At 38.8% G+C, this 16,002-nt stretch overlaps 1 protein-coding gene across 2 annotated transcripts; it reads left to right on the forward strand.

Annotated features, from left to right (window-relative positions):
• Positions 1 to 685: 685 nt before the first annotated feature.
• LOC137038321 (myc-associated zinc finger protein) lies at positions 686 to 15,745 on the forward strand. Of its 2 annotated transcripts, XM_067412808.1 has the most exons (8): positions 686 to 1,633; positions 1,794 to 1,947; positions 5,036 to 5,409; positions 6,077 to 6,420; positions 9,150 to 9,213; positions 12,190 to 12,361; positions 13,679 to 14,099; positions 14,844 to 15,745. In XM_067412808.1, exons 1-7 carry the CDS (start codon positions 1,598 to 1,600, stop codon positions 14,002 to 14,004), a joined length of 1,470 nt encoding a protein of 489 aa, XP_067268909.1. In that variant the 5' UTR covers positions 686 to 1,597; the 3' UTR covers positions 14,005 to 14,099; positions 14,844 to 15,745. The 2 variants fall into 2 exon arrangements, with proteins under 2 accessions (XP_067268909.1, XP_067268915.1); XM_067412814.1 differs by lacking the exon at positions 686 to 1,633 and having other exon boundaries at positions 1,852 to 1,991.
• The last annotated feature ends 257 nt before the right edge of the window (positions 15,746 to 16,002 follow it).

Consider the following 16,002-nt stretch of genomic DNA (forward strand, 5'->3'; position numbering starts at 1 on the left):
TGGGCGCGTACAATTATTATCGGCAGTGATCTAGAGCCGCTTATTATTTACAGCAGCTGCGTCTGCGTACGTCTTTGCCTTTAAGGACCTGCGACATTTCTTCCCCCCCCATACGAACATCCAGTTGTCTACCAGCGCTAATCTTTGTGTTGTAGACAAGCGGCAACCTCCCGCGATCTCTCTTGAAGCCAATACGGAAGTAATGTAAACTGCAATTCATCAACTGGCCACTAGGGACAGGCTCCAGTAGGGAGCAGAATCTCATTGAGCCCCATGTTAAAATTCTCAACTTTAAAGCAGAAAAAAACATGTTTACAGCCTGGTACAAATTGTGGTTTTGGCTTATAAGGCTAATTTTGATCTTCATGACAACTGTGAGGGGGGTGAATTTTTTTATAACTCATTTGTTTACGTTATATAAAGCCTTAAAGTTCTGCATAATTAAGGGCGTGGTTACAGGTGGATAGCCATTTATCTGCTGTCTATAGTCATTGCGTCACCTCAGCTCCGTGCACATCCCGCCTTCTTGCCCATTTTCTGTTATCCGGGAGTGACACGAGATGACTCGCTCACAAGATGGCAACGCCCAGCTCACCCCTACTTTAAGCTTCAGAACGGCTTATCAGAATCCTATGGGTGACGTCACGGACACTTCGTCCATATTTTTTTACAGTCTATGGTTGTAGACTTAGGTTTTAGAGAAGAATGCGAATGGTTTCTTTTAACTGATCTCGATGTTTATGCTGTAATTTGCGTCGGCCGAAATCAAACGGCGAAGGGGCGCGAGAGGACGACACCGCGCTCGAGAGCATCGCGTAGAGGAGGGGACGAAGACACAGAGGGGGTGTTCACTCAAAATATACTATCCCTTTAAAACAAGGGGGACACGGCGGTGGGGGAGAGATAGCGGGGCAGAGAAGACGGGATAAAAAAAGAAAAGGAAGAAAGAGCGAGGGTGGGAGGGTGAGAGTATTGCAGGGAAAAAAAGGAAAAAATGTCATCCTCTCGATTGAAATGCCGAGGCGGAGTCATGGACGAGGACCGGTAAAGCGCTCGCCAGACACGAATGAGATTTAACGCAACGCCGAGGCTCGCGCAGATGCCGCTGGGGCCTGGATGAAGAATCTTATAATAAAAAAAGATGGAACTATTTTGCCAACGCCATGCTACCGCTGAGAGCAAATTAAACATTAAACTGCCATTTTAATTGTATGATCTTTGCATGAATTATTGCACAGCGGTCTAATTAACAAGGAAACATCAAATGCAGAAATTCATTTTATATTATATTTTAAGGATGGTAGGCCACTTTTATGTGACAACGTGGTGTTAAAAAAACAGGGACTGTGACTGACAGCTGTCATTTCTTAATTTTGGGGGGAATTTTTAAGTAAGGTGTATATTAATCTATGAGTGTCAGAGTGATATAAATTCTTTCACTTTTTAAATTTCAATAACATGTCGTTTTACATATGGTAGCTTTATATTTTCAATACAAAGCATTTACGTGATAAAATAGTGGAAGAAGTCGTTCATTGTGGGGAAAAATCTACTAGTTAATACAGCATCTGCATCTGTCTGTACTGTTCTACACGTCATGATGGATGCAGCCTGGAGTAATTTCCTCTTTCAGGTAAGACAATGATTATATGTCATAATGTTGATACCTATTTCCTTATTTGATTTAAATTCATGTCATAATAGTAAGCATGTCCATAATGGCACCAGTGTACTTTAATTCACAAGTTAGGGCAAAGAATGTTTAAAATCTGTGATTTTGCCCCTTCTCACAGCAAACTCCGCCTTCACAGTCCCAAACTGATGGGAGCCTCCAATCAGATCTTCTCCCTGAGCTCACGGATGCCACTCAGGACCCGCCCCCTGAGCACATAGCCCCGCCCCCATCCACAGTGGACACAGCAGCGCTGAATGAGGAGCCTGAACCGGGTGAGGGAGGGGCAAAAGAGGACGGTGGGAAGGGAGAGAACGAGGTTAGGCTGTTTGTAGTTGGTATTAGTTGGAGAATAATGTAAATGGCAAGAATGCCGATGGATCCATTTATTTGCGTAAGGTTAGAATATTATTGAGGATGCCTGCACGTTTTCTCTCTGCTACACTTGGGTTAAGGAAGTAAAAACACTCATTACTAAAAAATAAAATAAACCTTTAAAGTAGCACTAGGTAACTTTTCAACCTTCATAGTATATTTTTTAAGACTCTTGTGATGATAAATCAACTTACAATAGGTTGAATGACACGTCTGCCATAGCCTGATGGGGTCTGTATCGTTTTTAATCGTACTTTTAAACTTCGGGTTTCGGGTAGTAACCCGAGCACAAAAAGAACTACAAAATTTGACTGCTTTATGGCATATACGTCACTTCCACCAACACACACACTTCCTTAAATTCGGACGTGTGAGCCCAACTTTGTTCGTCGGATAATATAGTCATGTCCGAAGCAGCACAGACAAATAAGAAAGAAAAGGTTTTGTTGGAGGAAAGCAATAAGAGGAAACGAAAAAGTGCTGGGATTAAAGGCAGGACGAGGATCAAAATGTGACCAGCGTTTGCTCGTCGACGTGAGCTGAAGGAGGCGTGCCCGACCGATGCTGTCATGCTTATTACGGTGATTACCTACCACTCAAACATTGAACTGAAGTTTCATATAGATTCTGTAAAACGGTAACCAATAGACTACTATAATGACGCTGGCTTGTAAACGTGAGCATCGTGATAATTTGGCGTTTGAAAAAAATAAAACCCATGAAATTATATTCATGACATGCTGAAACATATGCCACTGACTGTACCTGGGATGAAGACATTTCACACGCGACGCCAGAAGAACTCGAACTCCTCTTGCAGTGTTCGGGGAACTGTTAGCGCTGCACCGACCCGCGGCGCCACTTTTATGAAGTTATTTGGCCCGCACCGCACCACTGTATATATTTTTACAACCCGCCCCGCACCCACGACCATTAAATAGACATACGGGGTCCGCGGGTTATGAGACGAGCCACGCATCACTAGTTCAGGGCTATCAGGGCTGTCATGTCAACAAATGCCACGCGATGGCATCCCCTGTTGTAGGATGACAGAGTTTACGACAGTAGTTGAGGACATTATTTTTTCCAAACTGTAGGGGGACCCCGAGAGCAAAAGTAGCCAAGTGCGGCTTTAATGACAGACCTGCGATGAGATTTTTAATCCATGGTATTTTTTTAATTATTGTGTTTAACAGTGGTACAAATCTACATTGCTCATGTTGAGTACAAAAATCGACACCAATCAGAGAGTCGAAAAAAAGCTGCTCCATATAGTTATTTAGCCCCGCCCACTCCCATGTTGCACTGCGATCTCACTGCGCTCTTAAATTATAGTTTTTTTTTAAATATATGCATATGTTGTTATAAATTTCAAAATATATAGTTCATACATATAGTCAACATTTGTAAATTAATAGTTTTATTATATTTCCCCATCATTTTTAATTCGATTATGCTGTTGTTTCATTAGAAGTTCTTTGCCCTAGTAAAGCTTTTAAGTACAAAAACTTTTTTTGTAGTGTAGTGATTCACCTCGCAGCTGATTGACTTGGTTCATGGCTTCTAACTCTTTAACAAAGACTATTTTGTATAAAAATGAATGGAAAAATGTTATTCTACAACCAGTGCTGCTGAAAAGGGGTGGACACTTGCACTATATCTGAAGAGAGATTTGCCATTCAGAGAAGTTGCTGTTGCCATGGACACAGCATCCAGGTTAAACCCAAACCAATGTCTTTATTGTTAACTAAAACTATTAAAAATCGGTATAGCAAATCTGTATTTAAAAAGTTATATAGAAATATAAAAGAAACTAAATTACAAAATCACATAAAAAAACTTACTAAAACTAAAAGGAAGATTGAAAATATAAAGATAGCTAATTCAGAATATTAATGAATACTATAACAGTATATAAATGATATTAAAATAACCATGTAATGAACTTGCGAAGTCTGGTTGTTCCGCAGGACGGGGCTACTTATACACTGTTGCTGCGGGTGTTTTTTGGGGGGAGGGGATAAAAATCACGCTCTAGATGTTAAAAATAGCTTCTGAGGGGTAACAATTGCATTTTATGGGATACGAACTGTGTTCCAGGGGATAGAAATCCTCCTCTGGCTGTAAAAATTAGCTTCTGAGGGGTAAAAAATTGCATTCTATGGGGTAAAAACAAGTGCTGGGGGTGAAAACTGTATTCCAGGGGATACAAATCCTGCTCTGGGTGTTGAAATTAGCTTCTGAGGGCGAAAAACTGCATTCTATTGGGTAAAAATCAAGTTCTGTGGGTAAAAACTCTTCCAGGGGATACAAATCCTGCTCTGAGTGTTAAAATTAGCTTCTGAGGGGTAAAAATCGAATTCTGGGGGGTAAAAAAAATCACGTTATGGGGTTAAAAATTGCTTCTGGCGTGTAAAAATGGTGTTCTAGGGGGAAAACTCAATTTTGGCGGGTACAAAAACTGCATTCTTGGAGATAAGAATAGCGTTCTGGGGGGTAGAAATCGAGTTTACTCCCAATAATGCAGTGTTTAGAGAGGAACCCCCCTGAACACCCCTGAACACGAATGGGCTAGTTTTGGCCATGATTGGGCAGGTTTTAAATTAAACCAGTTTTTTTGTTTCGTTACTTTTTTACTTCAAATCAAAGGTTTTTACGATATGCTGAAGCTGGTTGGTTTGGTTCAATTCTTAGAAGTCTGTACAGCAAATCTTTTTCTAATCCATTTGGTGAAAAAAAATCTAAACCCAAGAGAATGATAAAATACATAGATAAAGCATTTTTGCACTTTAGTGTGATGCATTAGTGCTAAAACGTTTCCAGTTTTTGTCAGTAAGCGGAGAGAAAGAAACTGCAGAATGAAATTGCCAATGTTTTTGAGTTCCATCCTAATCCTAACCTAGCCTAGCCTGTTTGCCACAAATAGAATACACCTCTGTATGCATACTTAAAGTGTCCTTTATCCATCTCTCTCTTTCTCTTTCCTAGTGAAGCCAGTAATGCGACCAGCCCGGCCTGCACACATCTGCTCCATATGTAATAAGCAGTTCAAGAACAGTTACAACCTGCGGCGTCACCAGTCTGTCCACACTGGAGTCAAGATGAAGGACAGAGCCGCTAGAGAAAAAATAGACGGAGGGAAGGCTGGAGCACGATTGGAAAGGCAGACCATCCCCCTTTCTCTCCTCCAGCTGTCTATACCTGCCTCCATACCCATGGCAGTCGACCCCATGGCCCATCCTTCCCCGATCGGCAATCAGCAGGTAGAAACAGTTGCTGTCTCTATCGCCCCGGCAACGGTTGCCATGACAGTGAACCAGCCCCTCCCTACTGCAGTGGTGGTTACTGGGACAATGGTGCAGGTTGGTTTGTGTCTTTCTTTGGTTAATACTTTTCATACCTTTGCTGCACTTCCATTGTTGTTGCTTTGACTTTCCCCCTGATGCCTCGAATCTCATTGCCTCTCTTTATCTCAGTGTTAAGCTATTAGACACTTTTCATCAATTAACAAATAGGGCCTTAAAAAAGTGAAATAAGGTGCTTAACAATTAGAAACGCTTGATTATATTCCAGTCATTTTATATGAGGTTTGCTATTATCGTATCCAGTTTCGGTTATTCCAAGCCTTTAGGGTTGATAATTAATAATTTACCTTTCATGTCTCACGACACAAACACATGACATTTATGACTCTCAAATAGTAATGGGACACTAATGTGTATACTATTCATGGAAAGTGCCATTTAACATTATTTCATCATTATTTATCTCCTGTGATGAACTAAAATAGTCGGTTTCAAACGCTCTACCTCCAAATTCCCAAGACTGCAATAATCAGGCTAACGCGTCAGCAGTTGTGTAACATGGTCTCATACCTGCTCTCACCTCATTTGTTGAACGCTGTACAGTCAGTTGGTTAGTAGGTCAGCAAACATTGTGCTTGTTGTACCCAGAAGACACTGAAAGATTTGCTGTGGCTCAAAACACAAAAACGTCAGTGCCATAAAATTCTGTTTTGCTGTTTTTCAGGCTGCACCAAATAGCAACATCAATGACAACCTAAGTAATCCCACCCCGATTCAAATATCTATCCCAATAACAAACCCATTACCCATCAATCCAACTCCCACTCCTAATCCCAACCCCAATCCAGTCAGGAAGAACCATGCTTGTGAGGCATGCGGAAAGGCGTTCAGGGACGTGTACCATCTTAACCGGCATCGGTTGTCCCATTCGGATGAGAAGCCGTACTCCTGTCCAATCTGCCAGCAGCGGTTTAAGAGAAAGGATCGAATGAGTTATCATGTCCGTTCACACCAGGGAGGAGTGGAGAAACCGTACGTGTGTCCACACTGCGCCAAGGGCTTCTCACGGTAAGAGATTAAGCTTTGCTCAATTGCACGTTAGTTGCACAAACATACTTCATCCATCAGTGAGCTGAGATTATGAGGACATGCATTTTTAATGATTTCTGTAAACACATGCAGATGGGGTATAAACAAGAACAAACTGTTTATCAGGCCAATCCACAGCAGGTTTCAACCGTGAGCATTATACTGCAGTTCTGACAGTGGTCGAGGACTCTTGAGTGTTGCCGTTTAACTGAAAGCTATGGAGAGATGCCCTAATTACTAATCTGAGACTGAAAATGGGTTAGAGATGAGGAATAAAAGACCTCTTGTCTGTATTTATCAATCTGTTTCATATATTTTGACACACATGTACATCCATATGCAGAACTTCAATAAATTGAGCCAATAGTAAAAAAAATATATATATATTTAGCCTGGTCGATTTTGTTTATTTTTTACTGGCCATGAGGCCTATATGAAGTTGATTAAAAAATGAGGGCAAAGACGCTTAACAAATCTTATATATTTATTACTTAACATTATATATTTAATATACTGTTAAATAATAAATATATAATATTTCTAATTTTATAAAATAGATTTCTAGATCACAGGAATAAATTAAATTTTATAATATATTAAAGTGTTGGTTAACCCAAAAATGAAATTTCTGTAATTAATTACTTACCCTAATGTTGTTCGACACCCGTAAAAACCTCCGTTCATCTTCGGAACACAAATGAAGATATTTTTGCTAAAATCCGATGGCTCAGAAAGGCCTTCAATGACACCAATGTCATTTAACTCTCTCAAGACCCATAAAGGCACTAAAGACTAAATAAAGACATGTATGATTCGGATTGCCAAAGTCATGTGATTTCAGCAATACGAATCATGAATCAATACGCTGATTCATAACGGTTCAAAACATTTTTTTGCGCACAAAAACTATTCTTGTTGCTTCATTGTAGTGCCACTAACTTTTAACGACGCCTTTAGTGCCTTTATGGGTCTTGAGAGAGGAAATTACAGCCTTTCTAAGCCATCGGATTTCAACAAAAATATCCTAATTTGTGTCTAAAGATGAACGGAGGTCTTATGGGTGTCGAACGACATTAGGGTAAGTAATTAAAGTAATCACCCAAAAATGAAATTGATGTCATTAACTCCTCACCCTAATGTCGTTCCACACCCGTAAGACCTCTGTTCATCTTCAGAACACAGTTTAAGATATTTTATATTTTAGTACCAGAGCATATGCAGTCTATGCACACTTTACTGTCCATGTCCAGAAAGGGAATAAAAACATCATCACAGTAGCCCACATGTGACATCAGTTGGTTCATTTGAATCTCTTGAAGCATCGAAAATACATTTTGGTCCAATCTTCAATCAATAACAACCGCCTTCCCTCAGTTAGAGCATTGAAGATGGGTCAAAGCTGAGCCAGCCAGGATAACCAAGGAATGGCTCTGTAAGAAGCATATCAAGGTTCTGGCGTGGCCTAGCCAGTCTCCAGACCTAAACCCAATAGAGAATCTTTGGAGGGAGCTCAAAGTCTGTGTTTCTCAGCGACTGGCCAGAAACCTGACTAATCTAGAGAAGAGCTGTGTGGAGGAGTGGGCCAAAATCCCTCCTGCAGTATGTGCAAACCTGGTGAAAAACTACAGGAAATGTTTGACCTCTATAATTGCAAACACAGGCTACGGTACCAAATATTAACATTGATTTTCTCAAGTGTTCAAATACTTATTTGCAGCTGTATCATACAAATAGTTAAAAAATCATACATTGTGATTTTTGGATTTTTTTCTCACAGTGGACATGCACCTACGATGACAATTTCAGACCGCTCCATGATTTCTAAGTGGAAGAACTTGCAAAATAGCAGAGTGTTCAAATACTTATTTTCCTCAGTATATATATATATATATATATATATATATATATATATATATATATATATATATATAACTGTTTTGCTGTATTTTTCAAATAAATGCAGCAATGTTGAGTATGAGAGACTTCTTTTAAAGACATTTAAAAAAATTGTACTACGCCCAAACTTAAATGGTCTTATTTTAACGATCTGAGCACATGGTCTGAAGCATATGGCACAGGTGCCCTTAAGGTGTGTCCGATTCCACTTTTGCTAGTATAACGAGGGAAAAACGGTCTGCACACCAGGCACATGGTCTAAAAGGGGTTGTACGTAGTCTGTTAATGACTCATGGCATAGGTGTGTTTTGGGCATCTTGTGCAATAAACCAATCAGAGTCTCATCTCCCATTCCCTTTAAAAGCCAGTTGCACTTGCAGTATGGCAGATTCACAATTTACATGGCCGAATTTCTCCAAATCTACATATTTTATACACAACATTATTTTATATATAATTTATTATAATAAATTGTTTTTATGTATAACTATAGTTCCTGCATTTCATCTGATAAAACGCAATGCTTGCAACTCTGAGGTCACAGATTCGGTCACAGATGTACTTTTGAATGCAATTTGGTTTAGGTAAAAACAATATACTGTATGTACATAATTAATGGAAACTACTGTACAAGCCATGTCTTCCTGCTGTTTTAAAGGAGCCCTGATGGTACAGATAGATCTCTGCTGACTCCACTAGTTCACATGGAGATGAAATGCAGCATGCACACAAATGCTCAAGGGCCTCTGCTGGTTACTGTGGTTTTGTGTATATTGTATTCTTTGGTTGAGCCCTCTCTCTGTCTCCACCAGGCCTGACCATCTTAACAGTCATGTGCGACAGGTGCACTCCACAGAAAGACCCTTCAAATGTCCGGTAATACAGCTCTACTCTTCCTCTCTCTCTCTTTTTCTTTCTTTTACTCTTTATCACTGTCTTTAACTTCATCTTGTTCTGTGAATTGCCTTTGATTACCTCTAAAAATAATTTGAATAACTTCTTCAGAGGGTAAAACAAAGACAAGTGTTCATTTTTAAAACTTTCTATTCATCAAATAATCCTGAAAAAAAGCGTATTATTATTATTAAATTATCTCCTATTATCTATTATTATTATCATCTATTTATTGAACAAAACACTTTTGTGAATGTGTATCTTTAACTATGCTGTAATATAAACTACTGTTCAAAAGTGTGAGGTCAGTTCAATTGTCATATCTTATTTTCACCAAGGCTGCATTTATATGACCGGTTATACAGTAAAAATTGTATTATTGTAAAACAATATTACATTATACTAAAATTTAAAATAAAATTTTAAGGATTCATTTCATAAAAGAATCCTAAAAAATATATATCACAGTTTCCACAAAAATATTAAAGGGATAGTTAACCCAAAAATGAAAATCAGCCCATGATTTACTCACCCTCAAGTCATCCTAGGTGTATATGACGTTATATTCTTAAGAAGTTATATTAAAAATGTCCCGACCCTTCCAAGCTTTATAAAGGCAGAAAATAGCTATTTCTGTTTTGAAGTCCATAAAAGATTACAGTTTTGTAAAGTTTTAAATATGGATATGTTTCTTACACTAACGCATTTCTTCACTTCAGAAAGTCTTCAATAACCCCCGGAGCAGTGTGGATTACTTTTTATCATGGATAGATGCACTTTTATGGACTTCAAAACAGAAACAGTCATTCACTGCCATTATAAAGCTTGAAAGAGCCAGGACATTTGATTGTATTTGTAATTTTTATTTTTGGGTGAACTATCCCTTTAAGCAGCACAAATGTATAGAGGGTATGCATCGACATCACTTTCCTGCCGGAACACGCCCCCTCAGCCGGGGCTGGGTGGCAGAAGAGCTGCTGCCTGACTGGAGTTAATAGAGGAAAACGTGAGTAGAGCAAACGATTATCAGTTTAAACTAAAGGTTGGTCTCGATATAGTGTTCCTTACAACTTACCAAAAATTCAGTAATCCATGGATAATGACATGAATATTTATAACTGTCAGTCATCACATTTTTCGTGTGAATCCCGCATGTAATGTTATATGCGGATGGGTCAGTGCATTGAAGCGTGTGTGTGGTAATGCACTTTATAATCACTAAAAGCTGTCACTCATTCAATAAACACAATCTCACAAAGTTCCGCTATATAAATCAGTGAAGCTGAGATATAATGAATCTCTTATTTTCACAATGTCTGCACTTACAGAGGATTGGCGCGCGTGTTAACTGAACTCAGCGCCTGGACAAACGCTCGAGCGGTGAGTGGATTCCAAATTCAACACCTCTGATTGGCCAACTGTGTTGTAGAAATATACGAACATGTCCGTGATTGGCTACATTACTCACCGAAGCGAAAACACATTGGAGATGTAATCATTTGACGAGTACAAATACAGATACACACTGGATCTTTTGCTAGCTCCTTTTCGCTATTACCTTATTACAATTTCTTACAGAGGTTATATATCCTAGAGCAGTTATGGGCAGCTTTTCCCTCTAAAAGCAGAAGCAGGTGGCAGTGGTTTGAGTGAGAAAAGTACACGCTTTTATCAAATCCGTCTCGAGGTCGGTACAGCGATGTCCATGGGGTCCGTGGACAAGCCTCCCCCTAACCCCCCTTTGGCGCCGGGCCTGGTTTTGTGTGTTTTTGCTGCATTCATGATGTAAACCAATGCTGCCTCTCAGTCTTTTTGCCACTCAGTGGGGCGTAATCGCATTCGCTCCAGCTGGCAGTGACGTCACATGCATTCCCTCTATTCAACATTGACAATACCGGTAATTTAAAAAAATCAGTGCGTTTACATGCACCCACATAATGCGATGGAATGGATTTTTGCAATATTGCGATTAAACTTTGCCTCATATAAACACAATAATTTGGTTAAAATAATTCCATTTAAGATCATAATTGCAGTAAGCATTATAGCATTAACATACGTGGAGTTTTCTTTCCTCCAAATCACTTATCTTCATCCATATGGTTCATTCGCATACTGCGAATTTCGACCCCCTGCCAAATTATCCCTAGTTGAAGTCGCTACCTGATTGCCTAATCCTAACCCCACCCCTAGTCCTAACCCCTCCCCCACACCTACTGCTAATCCTACCAATACTAGGGGGGGGTAATAATCTGGCAGGGGGGCAGAATTCGGCACAACACTTGGCATTGCGATGTGCATCGCAGGGACGATTAATATCCAGTATGTCCATAAAAATGTATTTCGAATTTGATGTCAGCCATAATGTATAATGTATACCTGTCTTAGTATGGTATCATTTATAAGCGAATAATCATAATAATAGAAATTACTTGTAAACTGAGTGAATAGTTCTGCTTGTCATGTAACGTTAAACATCTTTCTGCGATTAAGACCTTACTCGGATTATTAGAAATAATATCATTATTGCTGCACATGTAAATGTAGTCATTGTTTCTCGGGGACCAAATCTTAAAAACACCAGAGACTGGAGTAATGATGCTGAAAATTCAGCTTTGAATCACAGGAATAAATTACATTTATATATATATATTTATATTTCACAATATCATTGTTTTTTTTATCAAATAAATGCAGCCTGGGAAAGCCTTGGACCAGAATTATTCTTTTCAATCATCCTGCCTGGATCCCAGGCCATTTTATTGCAGTATTGGAGAGTTCTTGCATGTGCTTTTCTGCTCATATGTGTGTAGACGTGTATGTGGGCTGCAGCCATATGTGTCTGGCAGTGTGTGAGTCGAGGATGAGTCATGATGTCCGTGATGAAGGGGATAGGGATAGAGCTGGAATACCTTAATGAAGATTGAGTTTGATGAACCGTGTTGTTTGTTTGTGCAGACCTGCGAATCCGCTTTCGCTACTAAAGACCGGTTACGAGCTCATATGATCAGACACGAGGACAAGGTTCCCTGCCACATCTGTGGCAAACTTCTCTCCCCTGCTTACATCACAGATCACATGAGGGTCCACAACCAATCACAGCATCACGTCTGCCACCTCTGCAACCGCAGTAAGTTTCATTGATTATTTAATATGTGGTTACCTTTTATTATCGATTTATTCTGCAAAACACTTTTGTGAATGTTTATCTTTAAATATGATGTAACACTGCTGTGCAAAAGTTTGGGGTCAGTAACAATTATTTTTGTGTGTGAAAGAAGTCTCTTATTCTTACTAAGGCTGCATTTATTTGAGTATATCATCAGAAAATTTAAATGAAAGAATATTGTGCAATTTAAATGAACCGTTTTCTATTTAAAGGTGCACTATGTAGGATTTTTACAGTAAAATATTTAAAAACCACCAGGCCAGTATTATATTTTTTTTTCGGTTGAGTTCTTACAATATCCCAAATATTTCCAAGTAATTGATACTCTTAAGAAAATTGCTATTTTTACCAAGGAACCGGGACGTCTGAGGGAGTCGCCTGTCAATTGCGTCATATCTGCGTTACCCTCGGTTTACGGTTTTATTTGGCAGGAGTGCTTTACTCTGCAGTGTACAACAAGTGTCACAGCAGCCGCCGAGCGAACACACAGAGTAACGTCATAACATCATTTTAAACAGACTTAAAGGTATCTAATATGATAAACAGAGCTGCGTTACCTCGAAACTGCAAAAATGTGATATGTTTAGGATTCCTTGCTGAATTGAAGGTTAAAAAAAATCAGCATTTATTTGAAATATAAATTTTGGTAGTTTTGTAATATTGTAAAAAAAAAAAAAAAGTCACTTTTGTCAATGTCCATGCTGAATAAAAGTTTTTTTTTATTACTTTTTTTTTTATCTTACTGACCTCAAACTTTTAAATGGTAGTGTAAACATCAATAATTGATAAATTCAGTAACTGGTTTGACAAATTCACCAAATAATGTACTTTGAATTTGTCTGATTTTAGTGAGTTTATTAAAAACAACTCAGTCATTTGTGTAATTTTTTTGCATGCAGCCAATGGCATCTCAAAAGAAAGACGTGCTGACTATTTAGTGTCTTTCTGTTATTTCAGGATTTTCATCCCATCACATTTAATTCAGACATTAACTTCTGTTAATTCACAATTTAATACATAATATTTTACTATGGCTTTGTAGAATGCATCATGTGGTTTCTTACTCTTTGGCTCAAATGACTCTTATGATCCGATCCTTTTAGTGAATCATTTAAAAAGATTTTCAAATGTTCTATACTCTATCAGGAAAGTTTTAAATAAAAATTAAACTGCAAAACTTTTATAATGGACCAGGTTAGAAGGTTCCCTGTATAATTTATAGCACTGAGAATGTGACAACAATTTTTTTTGATATAAATCATTCTTGTTTGACCCTAGGTTTCACCACACTGACGTACTTGCGAGTCCACGCTCAGAAGCACCATGGGCAAGAGTGGAAGGAGAGTGGGGTCGGCCGTGGCTCAGGCCCAGGTGGGGTGCTGTTATGCCAGCTGTGTGGGGTGCACTGTAAAACACCCACGCAGCTGCAGGGTCACATGGCCACGCACGCCAACCAAACAGACCCCAACATCCCGTGCCCCATCAGCAGCAGCAGCAGTTCAGTGCCGACAGTGGACACAGCCACTTCTGTTTCCAGCTCTCCGGTCACTGTTGGGCTGCTGGTGACTGACTGCTCCAGCATTGCTCCTCAGAGCCACAGCTAGCCAACAGCACACCGCGAGGAGAGAGGGTGGGGTGGGTGAAGCGGGGTTAACGGGTGGGAGAGAGAAATGTGAAAGGATGGGCCTACACTGGACAGGTGAGCAAAGGAACTGGATTGATATCCCCTGAAATCCCCATTTGGTGTTAATTTGCGTTAATTTGATAAACAATTCAGTAAACACTAGACTGGGTAAGCCCAGTCTGATCTGCCAGGGATTTGATTTTGATTTTGAGTCTGGAAACCTGTACATTCATTTCTACTACTTCTGTTACACTTTTCCGGGAACCAATCACAGACTTGCTTATCCACCTGAGCAACAAGACCACGCCCCCTTTTTTGCTTGTTCTTGTGGGCGGAGGGTTAGTCAACAAACGGTTTTAGTGACGTCATTACATCCCTGCACTTGCTGCTGTAGTCCAAACCGGCCGTTCGCTGTAGGCTTTGAAAGGGAACTTCTGTTAAATAAAATATCTCGCTTGGCATTGAACTTTGAGCTTTATAATTTTACAGGTATTATTTATGCTCTAACAGCAACATTACACACTAACTAAAGTTTGAAAGATGGAATCGCGAAGAATGGGACCTTTAAATTGAGCTTGGTCTGGTGATAGCCAGACAAAGAAAACTCAGCAATATTGTGAAATATTATTAGAATCTAAAAATGTTCTATTTGAAGAAAATAAATTATTACTTAATTTTGGTCAAAATTATGAAAAATAATATATATATATTTTAACTATATGGTAAATGATTATAAATCTGTTTTTGTCATTTATATTGTACCAACTTTTGATGTAATTTGTTAATTAATATAGAAATTTAATTGTATTCTCACTCTAGGCAGCCATGGAAATGCCAACACAAAGATCGCCATGGAAACCTACCCGTTACCCCTCCCGTCCACCTCAAGTCTTGCTGCCACTGTACAAGACATGAACGACTCTCCTCAAAATAAGTGTGACTTTTGAACGAACTCAAGAAGCATGACCCCGCTTCAGATTCACTTTTATGTGCAGACCAAACAGCAAGTCTCACTGGATTGCTTTTCCTTCATATCCTTTGATCTGGTCTGATGGGTACAGTGGTGTTTTGACGAAAAGCCAGTGAAGATCTGATAAACGTGTCGCTACATTTTCCTGCAAAGTCCCATTGGAGAGATCACTGGTTTTAAATGTAGGCTTTTAATATGTGCTGTCCCAGTTCATTATTTAAAAAAAATCCAATGTTGGGGAATGTAGAACACGGAGAGGAAGTGACACATTATACTGTACATCCCAAACATTCCCTTATATTATACTGGCTCATGATCTTAAAGTTCAGGAAGAGATACATTTTATAAATGAATTCCATCATAAATGATCTTGACATGAATGACAACATTGAAGGGGATCAAATATAGTGCCATTTCCTCTCATTTAAACGTGGTCACAAGGGAAAAAATATTTATATTTGCAATGTACATTTTATGAATACTAAAAATGTGTCTATTGTTCATTGCCTCCTTTGATATTTTTCTCATTGAACTTGATTCTTGTTTTTTTTGTTTTGTTTTTTTGGACTAAAGACATTTAAAAAATGTAACTATGTTGATTATATTGAATAAGATCCGTAACCTATGTTTCCAGTTCGGTTTGTGTTGATGCTTGTTTAACGCCAATATGTGTTGGTGTCGCTGTGCTCTTATCCTAATTAATCTCTGTATAATGAACATGCACCTAATTATACTGAATTTAACTATCACAGTTTCGCTTGCTTTATTGAGATATCGTGGTGCATTTATCCATTTGAATCAAAGTTGCTATAGTGATAGAAATGTAAAATGTATTCTTTTAAAAAGATAAGAGGATGGGTTTTTTTTTCACAGTCCACGGCATAATACCATATTTTTGTGATGTTAACTATCAGATATCTTAGGAAAACTATATAGTACAAAATAATAAATATAACACAAAACATTGCTGGTTTTTGAAACATCAAATGCATGTACCACCCAACCAAT

Source organism: Pseudorasbora parva, chromosome 2 (assembly GCF_024679245.1).
Source record: "Pseudorasbora parva isolate DD20220531a chromosome 2, ASM2467924v1, whole genome shotgun sequence".
NCBI lineage: Eukaryota > Metazoa > Chordata > Actinopteri > Cypriniformes > Gobionidae > Pseudorasbora > Pseudorasbora parva.

Bases quoted from the DNA above. Each gene is read 5' to 3' on its own strand.
- LOC137038321 (XM_067412808.1), top strand. From the start codon at position 1,598: ATGATGGATGCAGCCTGGAGTAATTTCCTCTTTCAG. The intron at 5,410-6,076 runs GTTGGTTTGTGT...GCTGTTTTTCAG, and splicing joins TTACTGGGACAATGGTGCAG to GCTGCACCAAATAGCAACAT. The intron at 12,362-13,678 runs GTAAGTTTCATT...GTTTGACCCTAG, and splicing joins CTGCCACCTCTGCAACCGCA to GTTTCACCACACTGACGTAC.